At 43.5% G+C, this 19,116-nt stretch overlaps 1 protein-coding gene across 3 annotated transcripts in view; it reads left to right on the top strand.

The window, feature by feature from the left end:
* Positions 1-2,923: 2,923 nt before the first annotated feature.
* Positions 2,924-19,116, top strand: part of Nmt2 (N-myristoyltransferase 2) — a 45,045-nt gene continuing 28,852 nt past the window's right edge. The window contains exon 1 of one of the 3 annotated variants that reach the window (XM_041630738.1): positions 2,924-3,256. In XM_041630738.1, the coding sequence (XP_041486672.1) occupies positions 3,147-3,256 (110 nt within the window). In that variant the 5' untranslated portion in view covers positions 2,924-3,146. The remainder of the gene's footprint in view (positions 3,257-19,116) is intronic. The other 2 variants (XM_041630737.1, XM_041630736.1) reach the window with 2 other exon arrangements.

The following is a 19,116-nucleotide window of genomic DNA, read 5'->3' as shown; positions in this document are numbered from 1 at the left end:
ACTGGTGAGCACTCTGCAGAAGTGTTTCCCCCTCAACTAAACCTTGGATTTCATCTCCCCGAAGCTGCCACTTGGCTCTGACTCCCCAGACTCCTGGATGAAGCCACAGACAGAGGAGTAAAGCCCCTTTGAGACACTGTTTCTGGACATGATAATAGAATTTAGGGCTCCTCCAGGGCTGTCCTGAAACTGTTATCTCCTGGAAAAGATTAGTATTCTGCCAAAAAACATTTGACTTATATAAGGCTTCAATCTAGCACTGTGTAAGTGCCTGGCACAGCTCCTTCCCATGCCGCAGAACAGCCGCTCCCTGCTTGTCATTATTTCCTGATGTTCACTGGATTCTGATGCCCTCTTCTCCAGGATTGTTTCCTCAGTCTCTTCCCCACTTAGGCAGTGTTTCTTGAAAGCTGAAATAAAAATGTGCTCCTTTTCCTATGCCTTGGAGTTTGAAAACTGCTTGAGAGAACCTGTTGTAGGCACGGATCTGAGTTCAGAGGACACCTGACTCATGTGTCCCAGGATAAAAGACTGCACCACATGGTTAGACGTAGAGAAAGTTGATTAAGAAAACGTGAGGCCACAAGTCATATGACCCTTTGCAGGACCCTTACAGAGCAGCAACCTCGCACATATTTGAATACAATATGTTTTTCTTTCTTTGCTTTTCTTTTTTAAAATTTTGCTTTTTATTTTACATGCCAGGCCCAGTTACCCCCTCCCTCTTCTCCCACCTCCCCCATCTCCCTCATCCCACACCTCCATCCATTCCTCAGATGGGGTAAGAACTCCCTTGGGGGAGTCAACAAAGAATGGCATACCGAGTTGAGGCAGAACCAAGCCCCCCCCCCCCCCCAAGGCTGAGCAAGGTATCCCATCATAGGGAATGGGCCCCCAAAAGTCAGTTCATGAACCCAGGAAAAGTCCTGGTCCACTGCCAGTCCTGCCCCAACAGATCAAGCCACATAACTGTCACTCACATTCAGAGGGCCTAGTTTGATCCTATGCAGGTTTCACAGCTGCCAGTCCAGAGTCAGTGAGCTCCCACTAACTCAGGTCAGCTCTCTCTGTGGTTTTCAATCCCATGCTCTGTGAGCCAAGGGGAAGAAAGGCTCCCAGGCTGTCTGCCTACTTTCCTTCACATGATAATCCTGATGTTAACTCCCAGTCCATTCTCCTGTCACAGATCCCTGGGACAGGTTAAAAAGCAGCTCTCATAGGATCCCTCCTGGCTAGGTCTCTGTTGCCAGGTTAGTTATTCAGCTGCTTATGTTCATAGAGATGAGGGCAGGAATCTCACTCATCTGTGTCTGCCTTTACCCTCAAGTCTGTATCTTCTGGCCTCACTGACTGTCTCAGAAATGGTTGCAACTGTTAAGGACAAAATTGCATTTTCTCTATGTTTGGGTCCCATTTATACTTTTTCCAAGAACATCAAACAAATGTTGGACTTTGAAGTTGCTCTGCAATTTTTGTCTCTTGGGCATTCTAGCTCATAGCATTTTAACCATATTCTCTTGTGTGTGTGTGTGTGTGTGTGTGTGTGTGTGTGTGAGAGAGAGAGAGAGAGAGAGAGAGAGAGAGAGAGAGAGAGAGAGAGAGAAAGAGAGGGGGGGAGCGGGTTCCCCTCATTGCATTAAAACATTAAAATTCTCGGGAGGCTTGTGAGGATTTTTTCCTCTTCATAGAGTTTTGGTAACTTTCTCAGCAATTGCCAGCATAAGACTGCCTCACGGACTTCCGGTGGTCTGGCAGGATCTTTTAATTTTTCCTATCTCTGGAGAGCAAAGAGTTGCTGTGGGAAGCATTTATCAGCAGTGACTTTCACCTGCATCTTATCTGGGACACAAGGGAGAGTTTCCTTCCTCTATCCCCAGCCCTTTTATTTTTTCCCTGAAACAAGTCTCTTGTAGCCTAAGATGTCCTTGACCTGTGTAAGGGTGGACGCTGGTCCCAAGAACTCCTAATCCTTTTACCAGGCTTGGGCCACCAAGCTTGGCTTCTTTCCTTGCCCGTTTTCCTGATAAGAGGAGGATTTCGACAACAATTAGACCCGTTTGCTTGGAGGTCTAGGTCACGACCTTCACGTAGAAGGCAGGACGACCGGCCAGAAACTACCCAATCCCCCCCTCCCACCCCCAATTGGAAGTCAAAATGTTCTGTTCTCAGCGGAACCCATCTAGATCAAATAAGAACCGCTGTGGTAATTTTCTGTTTAGGGCTGAGGTAGCTTGCAACAGGGAGGTGGGGAGGTTGGAGCACTCTGACTTTGTCTTGATAAGCATTAGATATGGAAAGAGCGAACGGAAAATTTTCAAGTACGTGTGGGAGAGAAGGCAGGGAGAGCGTCAGGAAATCGCAGGCCTGAGTGAAAAAAATTCCGGCAGCTGAGGAACACATGGACGTAGAGGATCGCGAAACCAGTCCTCGCAAACGCTGACGTCCAGCACAGAAATCCAGCACCCGGTGACCTAGACCTCCAGGAGCGAAGCTACGAACGCAGCCCCGGGCAGGCCACGCCCCACCCCCTGCGGCCTCGGTCTCGGCTCGCCAGTCGTGCCCCGCCCCCACGCTCAGACCTCAGGGCTCGAGACTGAGGAGGAAAGGGCAGGCCTGGTCGAGCCCTCCTGACGGCCCAGGTGGGCGGGGCCGCGCCAGCTGAATGGGCCCGAGCCTGCCAGCGAGGTGGGCGGGGCAGTGTCGGCCGAATGCGGCCGAAGCGGGCTAGCGGGATGGGCGGGTCCTCGGCGGCTGAGGCGGAAGCGCGAACGCGAGACCCGCGGCGCCTTACCCGCTGAAACAGGCGGAAGTGGGCAGGCGAGCTGGGCGGGGCCATGGCTGCCGAGGTGGGCGGGAGCGGACGGGAGAGGCGGGCGAGCCGCTGAAGGGGGGGGGGACTCGACACTTGGGCGGGGCCCACGCCGACTGAGGCGGGCGGGACGGCGGAGACGGGCGGGAGCCGCAAGCGAGCGGGCGGGGCCGGACCGGCCGCGGTGGGCGGGACCTGTGGGGTGGGCGTGGCCGCGGGCTCCACACTCGGGAGCCCGAGGGTGGGCGGCACTAGAGAGAGCCGCGGCCGCGCCCGCCCTGTCGCGCCTCGCTTGCCGCTCGGAGCGCCGCCTCCCCAGCCGCTCGGAGCCGCCGCGATGGCGGAGGACAGCGAGTCTGCGGCCAGCCAGCAGAGCCTCGAGCTGGACGACCAGGACACGTGCGGAATAGACGGAGACAATGAGGAGGAGACGGAACACGCCAAAGGGTAGGAGGGGGCATGCGGACGCGACGGGCGGCAGGGCGGGGACCGCGCGCACCTCGGCTCCGGCGCCGGCTCGCCCGGGGGGGCGGGGAACGGGTGCCCCTCGCCCGGAGGTTCCGCTCGGCGGTCGTCGCGTCCCGAGACCATTGTGAGGTGCCGGGCTCCCGGCTCTCGGGGAGCGCGCGGGGTGGGCGAGGCCCGAGGTGGGCGGGGAGACTGCGACTCGGGCCCAGGGACCCGCGTCTCGGCTGTCACCTGCCGCGCGCCCCCGCCGGCCGGCCTCACCCCGCGGCGGCGAGCGGCTCCGGGTGGGAGCCCAGCAGGGGCGCCAGGCCTTTCCCTCCCTTTGTGGCGGCGGCGCCCTGGGCCGCAGGGGCGAGCGGGATGCAAGAAGTGCCGCTTGCGCCTCGACATCCTTCTAGTACTTTCTCGCCATCCCCTTCCCCCCTAGCCGCCCCTGTGGAGACGAAACCCGCAAGGCCAGGCGTGCGGAGTGGGAGAGGGATGCGCCCTTGGCGATCTCCGGGTTGCGCAAAGTTCTGCCTCCTAGGCCCCGCGAAGGTCGCCTGGGGGGGGGGGGGGTCCAGGTCCCGGCCGCGATGCCCGAGGACATTCAGCTTTGCGGCCTCTGAGCTAGTCCGTAGAGCTTTCTAGAGCCGAGCCGACGGGCGGACTGAGTTCCCGCGGCCGCGACTTTATCCTGTCTGCAGACCTGGCGACTGACCCCCAAAGCCAAATGTACCAAGTTCTTTTAACACTTGACCGCTTTCTCAATCTGTGCCTGCCCTCTTTTCTCCCCTGCAGACCCGATTCGTTCCTCTCTTGGAGAAAAGACTGCTTCTGGTTAAGGCTGGTATTGAAGTTCTGGTTTAGAGGCGGGGATTGGGGGATCATTTTAAATAAAGCCCCGTGGCCTTTTGTAGGTACTGTTTGCCTCAGCCTTTTACCCTGTTGGATTCAACCATGCGCTGGCACAGAGCCGCTACTGCTGCCCCTTAGAAGTGAGATCCTGCGAACCATGGTGACTGTAGAAATGGGTCAACCCAAAAACACGCTAGGGGAGCCTGAGTCACAGATGACTTATTTATTCAGTTCATGGAGAATCTTTCAAGTATTTGTATTTTATTCAACGTTTACTTTAAGCTATATTTAAGAGAGGCGGCTTTATTGATCTTGAATATGTTATAAAATATTAGATGACAAATGAAGGAAAAGAAAAGCTGACTATATGTATCTCCCTTTGGCAAGTTGCTTTTTAATTTTTTCAGTGAGCAGTTTAGTGGCAGCTGCAAGTACTGAATGTTGTCATTCAAGTCTAGATTTTTTTTAAGCCAGAAGAGGAAATTCTACAGAAATCTGAGCTTTAGTTCTGTTTATGAGTAATAGAAATTTGTCTGTGATAGCCAAATATGAATGTATTTTTGAAACACTAGCTCTTGCCAGAAATCGGTCCAGATGAACGCTGATAGATACCTCAAATAACTTCAGCATCTGTCTTATCTTTCTGGGGAGACCCTGGACCTCTCTTCCAGTTTCTTCTTGTTCTGTGTCTGCTTGATATTCTAGGTTGGGGTTTTAATTAAAGCTTCCTTGCCTACACAGTCGAGGATACCCTTGATACAAAGAATTACTAGTGTGGAAATGGGACTATCTGATAACTTGCTCTGTAGACTGTTGACGTTCCCAGAAGAGCATCCAAAGGTATTTTGGGGCTCTCTTCAGAGGCTTCCTGATTTATGCATCAGCACATTAATTATATGCTACTATGTTTAATCAAAATTAAAAGCTGCCCAGTGGATTGGATTGTTTTAAACCAGGAATAGGCAATGTGATAACAGCTTGTAGTTGGAAAAGATTAATTTAATAGATTTATTGTTATCTGTTAAAATGTAGAGAGATAGTAAAACTCAAGTTGTTGTTCTCGGTGAAATGCCTTTTTTATTTTTATATTGCAATTTAAACAGTACAATTTAAGGAAGTCATCCTGTTTTATTTGGCTCACGAATTGATAGTGCTCTGTAGAAACTCAGATTTTTTTTTTTTTTAAGTAGCTCAGGTTTGTCAGTGTTAAAATATGGGAAACTTTTCTCTCCTCATTTAGCCTTTTCATTCTCCACTAGTCTAAATAAACAACAAACAATGAGCCTTTGGAGAATGAGTAGATAATGCTTTACCTCAAATAGGCAGAGTATTGCTTCTGAGCCAGTAGACAGTGGTCAGTATGTAGAGCAGTAATTTGTTCAATAGCTCCCCTGTGGCCTGAAAGGATTAATATGCACCCAACATTCAGTATGATGCATTTACAAATCGTTTTAGCTTACCACGTTGAAACTATAGGTTCAAATAAAGGAAAACTACCCAGTAAGATATTACTATGCTTTTGGTTTTGTAGAACTTTCCTTATTGACTTTTTATTTCACTTTATGAGTAATATTGAAAGTCCATAAACAAAATGTGAAGTTTTATGTTTAAAACAATAGTTTAATTACAAAATACTTGAAGGTCACCATTTTCATGGTATTTTTTTTGGAAAATGTACTCTAACTGTTTGGTCCATAAACCAAGATGGTAACAGCATATCACTCTAAAAAGTATATGCATTCTCAAAATATTGCCAAAGGGAGAGATTGCCACTTTTAACTAGTGAGGTGATAGCTCAGATAATGTAGTTTTACTATTTTCAAATAATATGTAGAAAATTATAAGTAGGGTAATTGAGACCTGTTTTAGTAACTTGCTTTACCACATGATTTAAAAGTGGGATAAAATAAATAGGTATCAGTAAAGAGCTTAAGGAATCTTGAAAATTTCCGGGCAAATTAAAAGTCAGGATGACTGAAGATTCCATTTCTGTCCTGAGAAGCAATGGCAGGAAAGAGGTTATCTACAACATTACTAGGAACTTGCCAACCCAGGTGTGAGACTAAGGAGGTAATCCAAGATCCTTCATGCTAAATATTCCTCTCATTCTTTGTTCCGCCTTCTCAGTTTCTGAAGGGACTTGGTAAAACTGTTGAAATTGGGCACAATGTTAAGTCCACTAAAGCTCATGATCTTGCTCCATTGAGGTGTGTTTCTCTAGTTGTAAACTACATCCTAGAGGGCTCCTTAAGCTTTACCCTACACTGAGTACTGTGCTAGTTAAATACCTGAGAGAAACAGTTTAAGATTGAAAGATTGATTTTGATTCAAAATTTCAGGGCTTCCTGTCCATGGCCTGTTAAGTGTTTTAGGACAGAAGCCCAGGATAGAATGATTTGAAGGAGTAAAGTTGCTCACCCGTGACTATCAGGAATGGGGGTGGCAAGTATAAAGATATACCTCCCTGGTAGAGCACATGCATTTTGCTCTGAGTTTGATACCTGATACCACAAAAAGCTTTAGCCAAGTATGGTGGCACATGTCTGCAATCCTGTGCTGTGGGACAGAAATGGTCTTTTATTGGCTAATTTGGCCAATAGCCAGGCAGGAAGTACAAGAGGGGCCATGAGAATAGGAGAATTTTGGGAAGAGAAAAAAACTTAGTCTGCAGTCTTCATCCAGTTGCAGAGGAAGCAAGATGAGAATGCCTCGCTGATAAAAGGTACCAATCCACATGGCTAACCCAGACAAGAATTATGGGTTAATGTAGGATGTAAGAGTTAATAAGAAGCCTGAGCTAATAGGCCAACCAGTTTATGATTAAGATAGACCTCTGTGTGTTTCTTTGGGACTTAATGGCTGCAGGACAGAAACCTCAATCAACAGTTCTGGCCTAAGGAAGCTGAGGGGAACCTTGAGTTTGACACTAACCTGGATTTCATAGCCAGACATTATTTAAAAAAAAAAAGAAAAAGAAAAGGAAGCTTGAAACAAACAATAAGTCATTTTATGTTGATTTGGGGTTCTTTGGACATATTCCCAGGAGTGGCATAGCTGATCCATAAAGTAGTTCTGTTTCTATTTTATTAGTATTATTTAGGAACCTCTATACTGATTTCCATACAGGTTAGGCTGATTTACATTCCTACCAGCAACATATAGGAGCTGCCCTCCCACAACCATCCTGGTTACCATTTGTTGGCGTTTGCTTTCTTAATGATAGCCTCTCAGACTGGGGGTGAGATGTTTCATTCTATTTTTTATTTTATTTTTTTTGGTTTTTCGAGACAGGGTTTCTCTGTAGCTTTGGTTCCTGTCCTGGAACTAGCTCTTGTAGACCAGGCAGGCCTCGAACTCCCAGAGATTCACCTGCCTCTGCCTCCCGAGTGCTGGGATTAAAAGGCATGCGCCACCACCGCCCGGCTAATTTTTAATTCTAATGGAAGAATGCTGATTGGTTTTCTTTCTTTTCTTTTTTCTTTCTTTTTTTTTTTTTTGATTTATTGACATTTTGTGTTTCATCACACTTGCCTGTTCATTCCCTTAGCCCATTTACTGAGTGGATTGTTTGGTTCCTTGGTTTGGTGGTCTTTTGAGTTCTTTATGAAGTCTCAATACTTCTGTCAGCTACAAAGCAGCAAAGATTTTCTCCCACTGTAAGCATCTCTTCACTTGTATAGAAGCCTTTTTAACTTCATCAGTCCCATTTGCCAGCTTCTGCTGAGCTGCTTCAGAAAGTCCCTGCCTTTGCCAGTATCTTTTTTTTTTAAATATTTATTTATTTGTTATGTATACAATATTCTATCTGTGTGTATGCCTGCAGGCCAGAAGAGGGCACCAGACCTTATTACAGATTGTTGTGATCCACCATGTGGTTGCTGGGAATTGAACTCAGGACCTTTGGAAGAGCAGGCAATGCTCTTAACCACTGAGTCATCTCTCCAGCCCCCTTTGCCAGTATCTTTAAGTACTTTCCTTACCTTGCCCTCTAACAATTTCAAAGTTTCAATCTTACATTAAGATATTCTATTGTTTTTTTTTCTTTTTTTGGGGGGGGGGTACAAAGTAAGGGGTATGGATCTAGTATTATTCTTTTACATATGGATATCCAGTTTTGCCAGTGCCATTTATTGAAAGGGCTGGCTTTTCTTCAAAGTAGAGTTTTAGCATCTTTGTTTAAAAAAAAAATCAGGTGCCTGTCATTGTGGATTTTATTCTGTATCCTCTATCTATTCCACTGATCTACAAGTTTGTTTTTGTGCCTGTACCATGCATGCTCTTTTTGTTATGGCCTGTAGTGTATCTTGAAGTAAAGTACCACCAGTATTTATTTATTTATTTATTTATTTTTTGGCTCAGTCTTGCTTTGGTTATTCGGTGTCTTTTGTGCTTCCAAATGAATTTTTTGAATTTTTGTTGTTGTGTCTATGAAAAATGTTGCGACTTTGACAGTAATTGCATTGAATCTGTAGACTGCTTTTGTAAAACATATTAAAAATTCTTTTCTTAGAAAAATAAAAATCCGATCCGGGCGGTGGTGGCACATGCCTTTAATCCCAGCACTCGGGGCAGAGGCAGGTGGATTGCTGTGAGTTCGAGGCCAGCCTGTTCTACAAGAACTAATTCCAGGATAGGAACCAAAGCTACAGAGCAACCTTGTCTTGAAAACAAAAAAAAAAAAAAAAAAAAAAAAAACAAACAAAAAAAGAGAGAGCCTGGCGGTGGTGGCGCACGCCTTTAATCCCAGCACTCAGAGGCAGGTGGATCTCTGTGAGTTCAAGACCAGCCTGGTCTACAAGAGCTAGTTCCAGGACAGGCTCCAAAACCACAGAGAAACCCTGTCTCGAAAAACCAAAAAAAAAAAAAAAAAAAAAAAGAGAGAGAGAAAAAAAAAGAGAAGATCCAGTATGTCCTGAAGATCAAATCTTTTGTTGTTTGTTTTGTTTTTGAGACAGGGTCTCAGTGTTAGTCAGGCCAGTCTAGTCTGGAATTTACTGTGTAGTCTGGACCAAACCCCCTTCCCTCAGCCTTCCTTGTTCTAGGATTACAGGTATGAATTGTCACATACTTTGGGATTAAGAAACAAAAACAATAAACCTTTCTTGTACCACCCTCGAGTGCGGGGAGGGAGGTGAAGATAACAGTGTACTGGCTATTGTTGAAACTGGCTATGACCACTTCCCTTAGTCAACTGCATGGAATCAGTGAGAAAATGCAGAAACATAACTGTAGCTCTAAATTCTCATCATGGGAAATTTAAGGGGTTATTCAAAGCTGCTCTTTTTGAAATGTGATCTGCTATCAAATGTATAGATGGTAAGATAAACAGCCCCAGTCCAAGGGATCTCCTCGATCAAGAAATACTGAAAACAGTGCTCAGATATCAATTAGGACTTGCATCTTTGAGGATGATGTCACCTTTGGCCCAGAGCAGACTTTCCCCAGAAGCTGGCTGAAATACAGAGTTTCTAAGGACAGGATACTTACTTTGCCATCTTTGTTAATCACTGTCAATGTATAGCACTTTTTTTTTTTTTTTTTTTTTTTTTGGTTTTTCGATACAAGGTTTCTCTGTGGCTTTGGAGCCTGGCCTGGCACTAGCTCTTGTAGACCAGGCTGGTCTCGAACTCACAGAGATCCGCCTGCCTCTGCCTCCCGAGTGCTGGGATTAAAGGCGTGCGCCACCACCGCCCGGCCCAATGTATAGCACTTTTAACAGTGAAAAGCTGTTCAAGTTAAAAAAAATCAATTGGTTTGTCATCATTCCATTTGAATGATTATATGAGTTACTGGTTATATAAGTAAAACTCGTAAAACTCGCAGATTAAAATATAAAAGTAAAGTATACAGAGAGCAAAATTCCTTGGTTATCCTATTTCTTTGTACCCCAGTTTAATTGATAGTGTATTGATTCACAATTTAGTATTTGCCCAGTCAATGTAAATAAGATCATGCTTTATGGGATTCATTTGCAGCCTTGTTTTTCTACCATGATTGTTTGCTAGCATGTTTTGAGAGGGTAGAAATGCCCAGTGCAGTGTCATTATTCATATGGAGCTGTTGAGCACTTGCATGTGGCTAGAGTGCCTGAGGAACAAACATTTCAATTCATTTAAATTAACTTACCAAAAAAAGCCTTCCACAGATGGTGACTGTCATATTATACAACTCAAATAATATGTACCTTTGAGTTTCCTGTTTTTAAATACTTAAACATTTATTTTCGTCTTTAGCAGACTATAACATTTTCATTTTTTTTTCCTTCTAGGAATTCGTTAAATTTTTAACAAGCATGTTTTAACCATATTTCTTTATCATTGTCACATTTTTAACCACTACCAGCTAGGCACACGTCCCTGCAGTCTCAGCATTTGGGAGTTAGAAGCAGAAGGATCAGGAATTAAAGGTCATTTGCCCCACAGTAAATTGGAGGTCAGGCTGAGCTCCATGAAACTTTATCTTAAAAAACAAAAACAAAATTGTAACCACTGTCTAAAACATTATACCATTTTACTTTTTGTTTTTGTTTTTTTGATATAGGGTTTTACTGTGGCTTTGTAGCCTATCCTGGAACTAGCTCTTGTAGCCTAGGGTGGCCTTGAACTCAGAGCTCTCAAGTGTTGGAATTAAAGGTGTGTACCACCACTGCTTTTACCACTCAATTTTATTTTTGGTGCTCCTTCTTAATTTTTTTATTTTGTAATTTACCCCATTCAGCTTGCACCTTTTTCATTATAAATCTTCATTAGAGTTACCACTAAAGCACATAACAGAATCTATAGTAGACTGTTTTGAAATTTCCTCTGCCAACTGAATCAATCCAGAACTCATAACTCTAGCCTCAGGCAGACTTTCAGACAAGGGCAGAAGCAACCACTTACGTCACCAAAATATCGTAAGACCGATTTCTAGGCAACTTAAACTTCATTTCATGTGAAACTTCTTGAACTTCCTCCCACTCCGCTCCATCTTTCACCCCTTACCCCTATTCAAATCATTCTTAGCACCTCTGTATGCCATACTCACCAGAGTCCAGATTCCTCCAAACAAAAGCATGGTCAGGTCTATCAAAGCAATACTTTAGTCCTTGGTACCAACTTTCGTCTTGGGTTTTTTTTTTTTTTTGATTTTTCGAGACAGGGTTTCTCCATAGCTTTTGGTTCCTGTCCCGGAACTAGCTCTTGTAGACCAGGCTGGCCTCGAACTCACAGAGATTCACCTGCCTCTGCCTCCCGAGTGCTGGGATTAAAGGCATGCGCCACCACCGCCTGGCTTTGTCTTGGGGTTTTTATTGCTGTGAAGAGATACAGTGACCACGTTTTTCTTAAAAAAAGGAAAATAATTTAATTGGGGCTGGCTTACAGTTTTGAGGTTCAGTCCACTATCATGGTGTGACATCGTGGCATTTGTAGTTGGTAGAGCATGAGACTCTTAATCTTAGGGTCCTGGGGTCGTAACCCACGTTGAGCACCAATTTGTAGTAGGAGGCCACTTGTTCATTACCAGCCGCCCAGACCACGAAATAATCACTCAGAAACTATATTATTTGCAACACTGTTTGGCCAATAACTTAAGCATATTTCTAGCTAACTCTTATATCCTAAACTAACCCATCTCCATTAATCTGTATATGACCATGTGGCTGTGGCTTACTGGGTAAATTCCATCCCTGGCGTCTGTCTCTGGTGGGGCTACATGGCTTCTTTTTGACTCTGTCAACTCTCTCCATATATCTCTTTCAGCCTGGCTTTAGTCTGTTAAGCTATTGGCCAAAAGCAACTTCTTTATTAACCAATGGCAATAAAACATATTTACAGCATACATTACCTCCCACATCAGGCATACAGGCAGACATGGTGCTGGAGAGGTAGTTGAGAGTTCTATGTCTTACAAGCAACTGGAAATGGACTGTCTCACTGGGAGTAGCTTGAGCAAAGGATACCTCAAAGCCCACCCCCAAAGTGACACACTTCTTCCATCAAGGATCTACTCTAATAAAGCAACATTTCCTAATGATGGCACTCCTTTTGGGGGCCATTTTTCTTAAAAAATACCATATACTATAACCAAGGGGTTTGAATATCCTTATTCTTTCTATATCACCATTCTTTTGTTTTTAAAGCAAGATAAAATGGCATATACTATAGTTAATAGATGATAAATATCCATGGTTCTTCTCAAGTCTGTCCAGGCTGCTGTATTATTTGACCTTTCCATGTCAGAGATGGAGTGAGCTGGTTCCAGTGGCAGGTTTGACCAAGGCCCAAAATCCATCCCCACCTCACATTTCCAGCTCAAGATAGCAAAGTTCAGAATTTATGTGGATCTTTCGTGAGTAATCTCAGGGAAGAGGGACATGGAGCTCTTCTTAGAGTTGGAGAGATTTTTATGGAGAGGCAACATCATTTCCACTGTTGGCGTTTCTGGACTTAGTGATCAAACAGGATTCTGAATCAGACTTCACTGAATTTCCGTGTGGAACCTTTTTCTAACAGGGTTTCTTTCCTCTTTTACTGTCCCAGTGCCTGCTCAGCATTTTGTCTACCCAGGCTTGTGACATCTCTTTCTGTTATGTGTTCTTTCAGAGCCTGTGGCCTTCTGTAGCAAGCAAATTCCAATTAAGCAGCTCTTACGGTTCTGGATCTGTTTAGGTCTCCCTGATCCTGGTACCCTAGGCATAGTAGTTCACTAGCTAATATTTTTAAAAGGTTTCATTGAAATAAAATTTACATACCATGCAATTTTCCCATTGAAAGCTTACAATTTAGTAGCCTTAATAACATCTACAGACTTGTACAACCATAACCACAGTCCATTTTAGAAATGATTTTTATCATCCTAGAATGAAATCCACATCCCTAAGCAGTCCGTTGTAGTCAGATCTTTCTTTGGGCCGCCAGCTCACAGATAATGACACCGAGACTTATTGTTAATTATGAACACTTGACCTTAGCTTAGACTCATCCCACCAGCCCTTATAATTTACATTAATCCATTTATTTTAATCTTGGTTCTGTCACATAGCCCCTTACCCCATTTCTTCATACTGCCCATGCTGCTTCCTCCAATGCTGGTATCTGGCTAGCAACTCCTACCTTTTTCCCAGATTTCTCGCTCTACCTGGAAGTCCTGCCTATACGTCTGCCTAGCTATTGGCCATTCTGCTTTTTATTAAACCGCTCACAGCAATACATTTTCATGCAAAGTACAAATATCCACATCAGTCCATCCCCTAGGCGCTCTCTACTAGTCACTTTCTACTTGCAACAAAAGCAGATCAAGACAGCTTTTCTTTGTAAAGTTTATGGTGAGGAAGGGAAGGCAACAGGAGCAGTTGCAGAGTGCCCACATTGCATCCACAGTCAGGAGGACATCATTGCATGCTGGTGCTCAGTTTGTTTCTCCTCCTTATGCACTTTAGGACCCCAGTCCATGAAGCAGAGTCACCCACTTTTGGTGTGGGCCTTTTCACCTCATTTAGCCTAATCTATTTAATCCTTCACAAAAGCTCAGAGGCATCTCTTTGGTGATTCTAGACCATGTGAAATTGACAATATTAGCCATCCTACTCTCCTGCTCTGCTCCTGACAACTACAAATGTATCCTGTTCCTGTTTGGACATTTTATATAATAGAACCATTTAATAAGTCAGCTTTACAACACTGGCTTCTTATACTGAAATATGTGTGTATAAGTGCTGCATTTTTAAATTTTTGAATAGTAATCTATTATATGGATATGCATCACTTTCCTTATCTGTTCATCAGTTGATAGGTTTCCATTTGAGGTATGAATTTCCACATACAAATTTCTGTGTAGATATATTTTATGTTTGTTTGTTTAGAAACCTGAGAGTATAATTGTTGAATTACATTAGGATTATTGTTGAAAGTTCTGAGGAGGGGATGGAGAGCTGACTCTGTATTTAACAATGCCTGCTGCTGAGCAGGCACATAAGAATCCAGGTGTACCTTGCAATACGACTTTAACCACAGCTCCCATGGAGGAAGAAACAGGAGGATTTGGGGCTTTACTGGCTTCTAGCCTAGAGTAGGGAATGTGTACTCCAGGTACAGGGAGAGATTCTGGCCTGAGAGGATTGTTCAGAGAGTGATAGAGACGGATATCTGACACCTTCTTCTGGCCTCTTGAGTGTTTAGAAAAGAGCACACAGTCACAAACATGCGTGCACAATTACAGATAAATAAATCAGTTCTGAGGAACTCAGAAATTCCAAAAATGGATTATTGTTTTGAATTCTTTATAGTTCAGCTTATCTTTGTCTTTGTATTATCTTCAGTATTACCACTACTCCTCTTACTATTATTATTATTAGTTGTGTATATGTCTATGACTGCTTGTCTGTAGGTGCCCATCGAGGCCAGAAGAAGGTGTCAGAATTCCTGGAACTGGCTTTATAGAAGGTTGTGAGTTGCCCAGTGTGGGTGCTGGGACCCAAACCTGGGTCTTTTGCAGAACTGTAATGAGCTGCTCTTCAGCCACTACTTACTGTCACTGCCAGTAGTCATATTTTGAGGAGTAGGCTGGCCCCAGACACATGATTTCTTTTAGCCTTGCTGTCTTGGATGTTGGCATTGCAGTCACACCATTTTGATCCCTTCACTGTTTTTTATTGTTGTTGTCTTAATAATATAAGGATTACTAATATTACTAAGTAATATGAGGATATACCCCTGTCAACTCTTACTCCCTACCCTAGTTTTCTTAAGGCTTCTGAGAAATGGAAAGTAGCTTGACCTCATTTAAGGATTGGGAAGGTTGGAATAGGTATACAAAATTCGAAGAAGAGATAAAGCATTTGGTGCCAGCTTTTGTAGTTCATTGCCAGTTTTTGATGATTAGGTGAGCAAGGGAAGGGAGAATTTATAAACAAGGCCTAGTTAAAGTTGAGTATATTTTCTTCATTATACCAAAATTAAAAAGTACCAGTTTAAGTGGGTGTAGTAGCACACACTTTAAATCTCAGCCTTTGGGATGAATCTGATTGAGGCAGATGTGTCTTTATAAGTTTGAGGCCATTCTGGTCTACATTGTGAGTTCTAGGTAAACCAGGACTGTACAGTAGAGACCTTGTCTTTAAAGAAGAAGAAAAAGAAGAATTCTTTCAGCAAAGAATTTAGGGAAGAAGTTTGGGTGAGTAGTATTAACTAACTCTCAGAGTTTAATTAATACAAAGTTTCATCACATTACAGTCCTAGTTTATATTATAGGTGATAAACTTATTTAAGGATTTTTTATGAGATAATCTGGTATTTTTGCTTCTGATGTCTCTGTATTCTCTCCAATATCTTAAATATATATTTGCTTGAAAGCCACACATGACAAACGTGTGTACACTGAAGATGATTTCATAAAGTTTCAAGCATGCACACAATCATGGATACTCATTCCCTATCCTACTGTAAGAAAGTGCTTTAAAAATCTGGGCTATTTAGACTCCTGGTGGTTTCTAGAAAAGGGTTCTGACAGAGAGGTGCTGCCTGTCTTAAGAAGCAAGGGTATTTCTTCAGAGACTTCAGCTTCCCTATGAACACAATACAGTGCTGAATATTAAGTAAAAATTTAGAGAATGTTTGGTATTAGGTTCAGTAATCTTTACAAGAAAGGTGGGGCAAATTGTTACTTTTCAGGGGGGTTTTACTGTCTGGCGGTACATGACTGGAGCTACCCTGAGAGCCAAACATTATACACCAGTCACTCTTTCAGCCGGGTAGTGGTGGTGCACGCCTTTAATCCCAGCACTCGGGAGGCAGAGGCAGGCAGATCTCTGTGAGTTCTAGACCAGCCTGGTCTACAAGAGCTAGTTCCAGGACAGGCTCCAAAACCACAGAGAAACCCTGTCTCGAAAAACCAAAAAAAAAAAAAAAAAAGGTATTTGTTATATCTTTTAACAGGCGGCATTAGGAACTCTTGATGTCAGTATGAACTGATTTCTTTTATTTCATGCACATACACATGCATCTACATGTGACTCCCACATAATCACAGTACTGTCACCACTTCATAAGGTGCCAACTTAAAAACATCTAGGAGGAAAACCTAAAGTATCCTTGTTCCAAATCAGAATATCCCAAACCAGGCTTATCTACAGCATGTTTCTAGCTCCAGTACCTGGCTCTGATAACTCATTTCAGTCCAGTTGTCAGTCAACTATTTATGGGCCCCCTTAATCACCAGATAATTTTAAATATAAATATGTTGATCGTAAGTTTGATTCTACCGATGAAAATAAACTGCTCATTTTGGGGTGGGAATGCATTACTATTTTTAGGCCACCAGGGTACCACTTGACAAGGTCTTAATAGATCCTCAGCAGTAAATACTGCTTTCTATTTTAGGGTTAGGAACAGGGAAACATGAATCTACAGCTGCATATGTTTTTGTATTTTGGACTTAGAAAGGAATGAATTATCCATGTAAAATGTAATGCTTATTACTTTAACACATGAATAACTGATAAAAGAAGGAATACTGTATGATGGTGGGCATAAAGATTATTGTGTGCTAGAGTGTGAAATAGTAATGGACAACCTCACAGTTGTTGCTTAAGTCAGTGAAGGCATATTTCTGTCTTACTGCACAAATCAGAGCTCTTCAGCTTCTGATTCACCCAGAGACCTTGGCTCCAGGACAAAAGACTCCTTGGCATGGAAGTCAGGACAGCCAAAAGAGAGTATATGGCTCTGTTTGTTTATAAGGCAAAAGCTGAAAAACCAGCCTGGGATACATACTAAATTTGAGGTCTGCCCAGCTTAAATACTGAGAATCCTGTCTTTAAAACAAAAGGGAAGGAAAGAAAAGGACCTTTGGTTCCTAAAATGGAGAAGTGCTGAAAGGTAGGGGTTGGAACTTGGTTGTAAGATGTTGGTCATGTGGACTGGGGGTATCCTTGTGAGTAATATCTTACCCTTGCCCCTTCCCATATTCTCCTTTCTATGTGTGCTGGTGGCCCATTGTAGTCTGAAGATACTCCAATCACCATGGGTTTCTGCCCACATGCATGGTTGCCAATTAGCCATAAATTGAACCTTCTAAAACCCCGAGTCCAAACAAATCTTTACTCTCTTATGTCGTCAGATGTTTCCATTACAGCACCACAAAAGTAAGTTCTACAAAGTCACAGTTGGAGTCAGACTTTGGGCCCCCTGAGCTGGATCTATGTGATTCACTTACATGGATGGTCACTATGCTGGACCTGAGCCAGAAGCTCCGTTTCCAACTCAACCAGAGAGTCAACATGGGCCTCATCATCATGGCAGATTCTTAAGGGAGCCAGGCTTATGAGAGTGTTAGAAGAAGGGATGCATGGCCTTTTGTGACCTGAAAGTCACATAGTGCCACTTCTACTACAGTCAGAGCAAGTCAAAGGTCACTTAGTCCCAAAGGAAGAGAGAAGGAGCTCCAGCTCTCCATGAAAGATGTCAAAAAAAAAAAAAACCTGCTTTAAATCTGCTCACAACTGCAGCAGCATCTAGGGATGCTACAAGCCACAACATACAGTAATTAGTCATCTTTTCCTGAGCAATTTATCAGAGCTAAGTGGTTAAGGTTAAACCGTAATTCAAGGAAATTTTGACGTTATTGCTTTGTGAATAAAGTAATGTTTTGTTTTTTTGCTGTATATTTTCACTGTAGCTCTAATTCCCTTTCTGTTACATATTTGGGAATTAATTCCCACAGTTCAGAATTGTTTCCTGTGTTTTGGGGGCTTACTAATCACATTCCCCTACTACATGTGAATACAGTTTCCCTCTGCCAAGCCTTTGTTCTTCTCTCCTGGGTAATTGCAGAGATCTGCCTTCTGCAATTATCTTTATCAGCAGTCAGTGTTTAGGGTTCAGGCAAGAACATTCCATTTAAGATATTCACAGATATCCAAGGACATAGAATTACTTCTTGCCCAAGCTGCTGCTCTGGTTTTACCTCATTAAAAAATTCTTAATTCCTAGCCGGGCGATGGTGGCGCACGCCTTTAATCCCAGCACTCGGGAGGCAGAGACAGGCGGATCTCTGTGAGTTCGAGACCAGCCTGGTCTACAGAGCTAGTTCCAGGACAGGCTCCAAAGCCACAGAGAAACCCTGTCTCAAAAAACAAAAACAACAACAACAAAATTCTTAATTCCTTACACTCACTTTCACCTCACCTCAGTTTACTGATGACTTTTGTTCAGGAAGTTTACTGCTTGTGTTTTACTCTCAAGGACAGCAGAAGAGATCTAGAACCACAGACCCACTATGCCCACAATCAGAACAGCTTATAACAGCATACCCTGTTAGTATGATAGTTTAGAGGTCTGGGTCTCCTCTGTTTCTACTGCCTAGAGCAATAATAAACATAAACTCCAGACTTAGGCACATAGAAACTGCAGCATCTGGTGAATGCTAATCAGATCAGGAGCCATTAGCTTCTCCTGACTGTTTACGTAGGTGCCTGGTTACCCAATATCCTCTATGCATGCTGGGAGAAAAGAAGCGGTGGTGTGTAGTAATAGGGGCAGCAGGGCTGCGTTCTCAGCACCCCCGGCTAGCTTATGCCCAAAATAATTACACAGACACTGTATTCTTTTAATCACTGCTTGGCCCTTTAGCCCTAGCCCTTACTGGCTAATCCTGTTATCCCGATCAACCCATCTCTAATAATCTGTGAGAACCGGTCTTACCGGGAAGATTCTAGCCTAGTCCATCCTGGCTTGGAGCTTCATAGCGTGCATCTGCCCAGGAGCATGGCGTCTCTCTCTGAGGCGTCTCTCTCTGGCGTCTGCTCCCGAGAGAGCTGTGGAGTCTCTGACCTCACTTCCTCTTCCTCCCAGCGTTCTGATCTGTTTACTCCACCTACCTATGTCCTAACCAATAAAATGGGCCAGGGCAGTTCCTTTATTAGCCAATGACCTTCCTCCATCAGTGGTGGGCTAATTTAAAATACTATCTCTGCCCTATTCATAATTTTACCATAAAGTTTTAAACAGTTACACTGAATAAAG

This window comes from Microtus oregoni, unplaced genomic scaffold, assembly GCF_018167655.1.
Source record: "Microtus oregoni isolate MIOR12 unplaced genomic scaffold, Mior012 000035F_ref0000213, whole genome shotgun sequence".
NCBI lineage: Eukaryota > Metazoa > Chordata > Mammalia > Rodentia > Cricetidae > Microtus > Microtus oregoni.
Note: the sequence above shows the minus strand (reverse complement) of the source record. Positions and strands in the feature narration are given on the sequence as shown.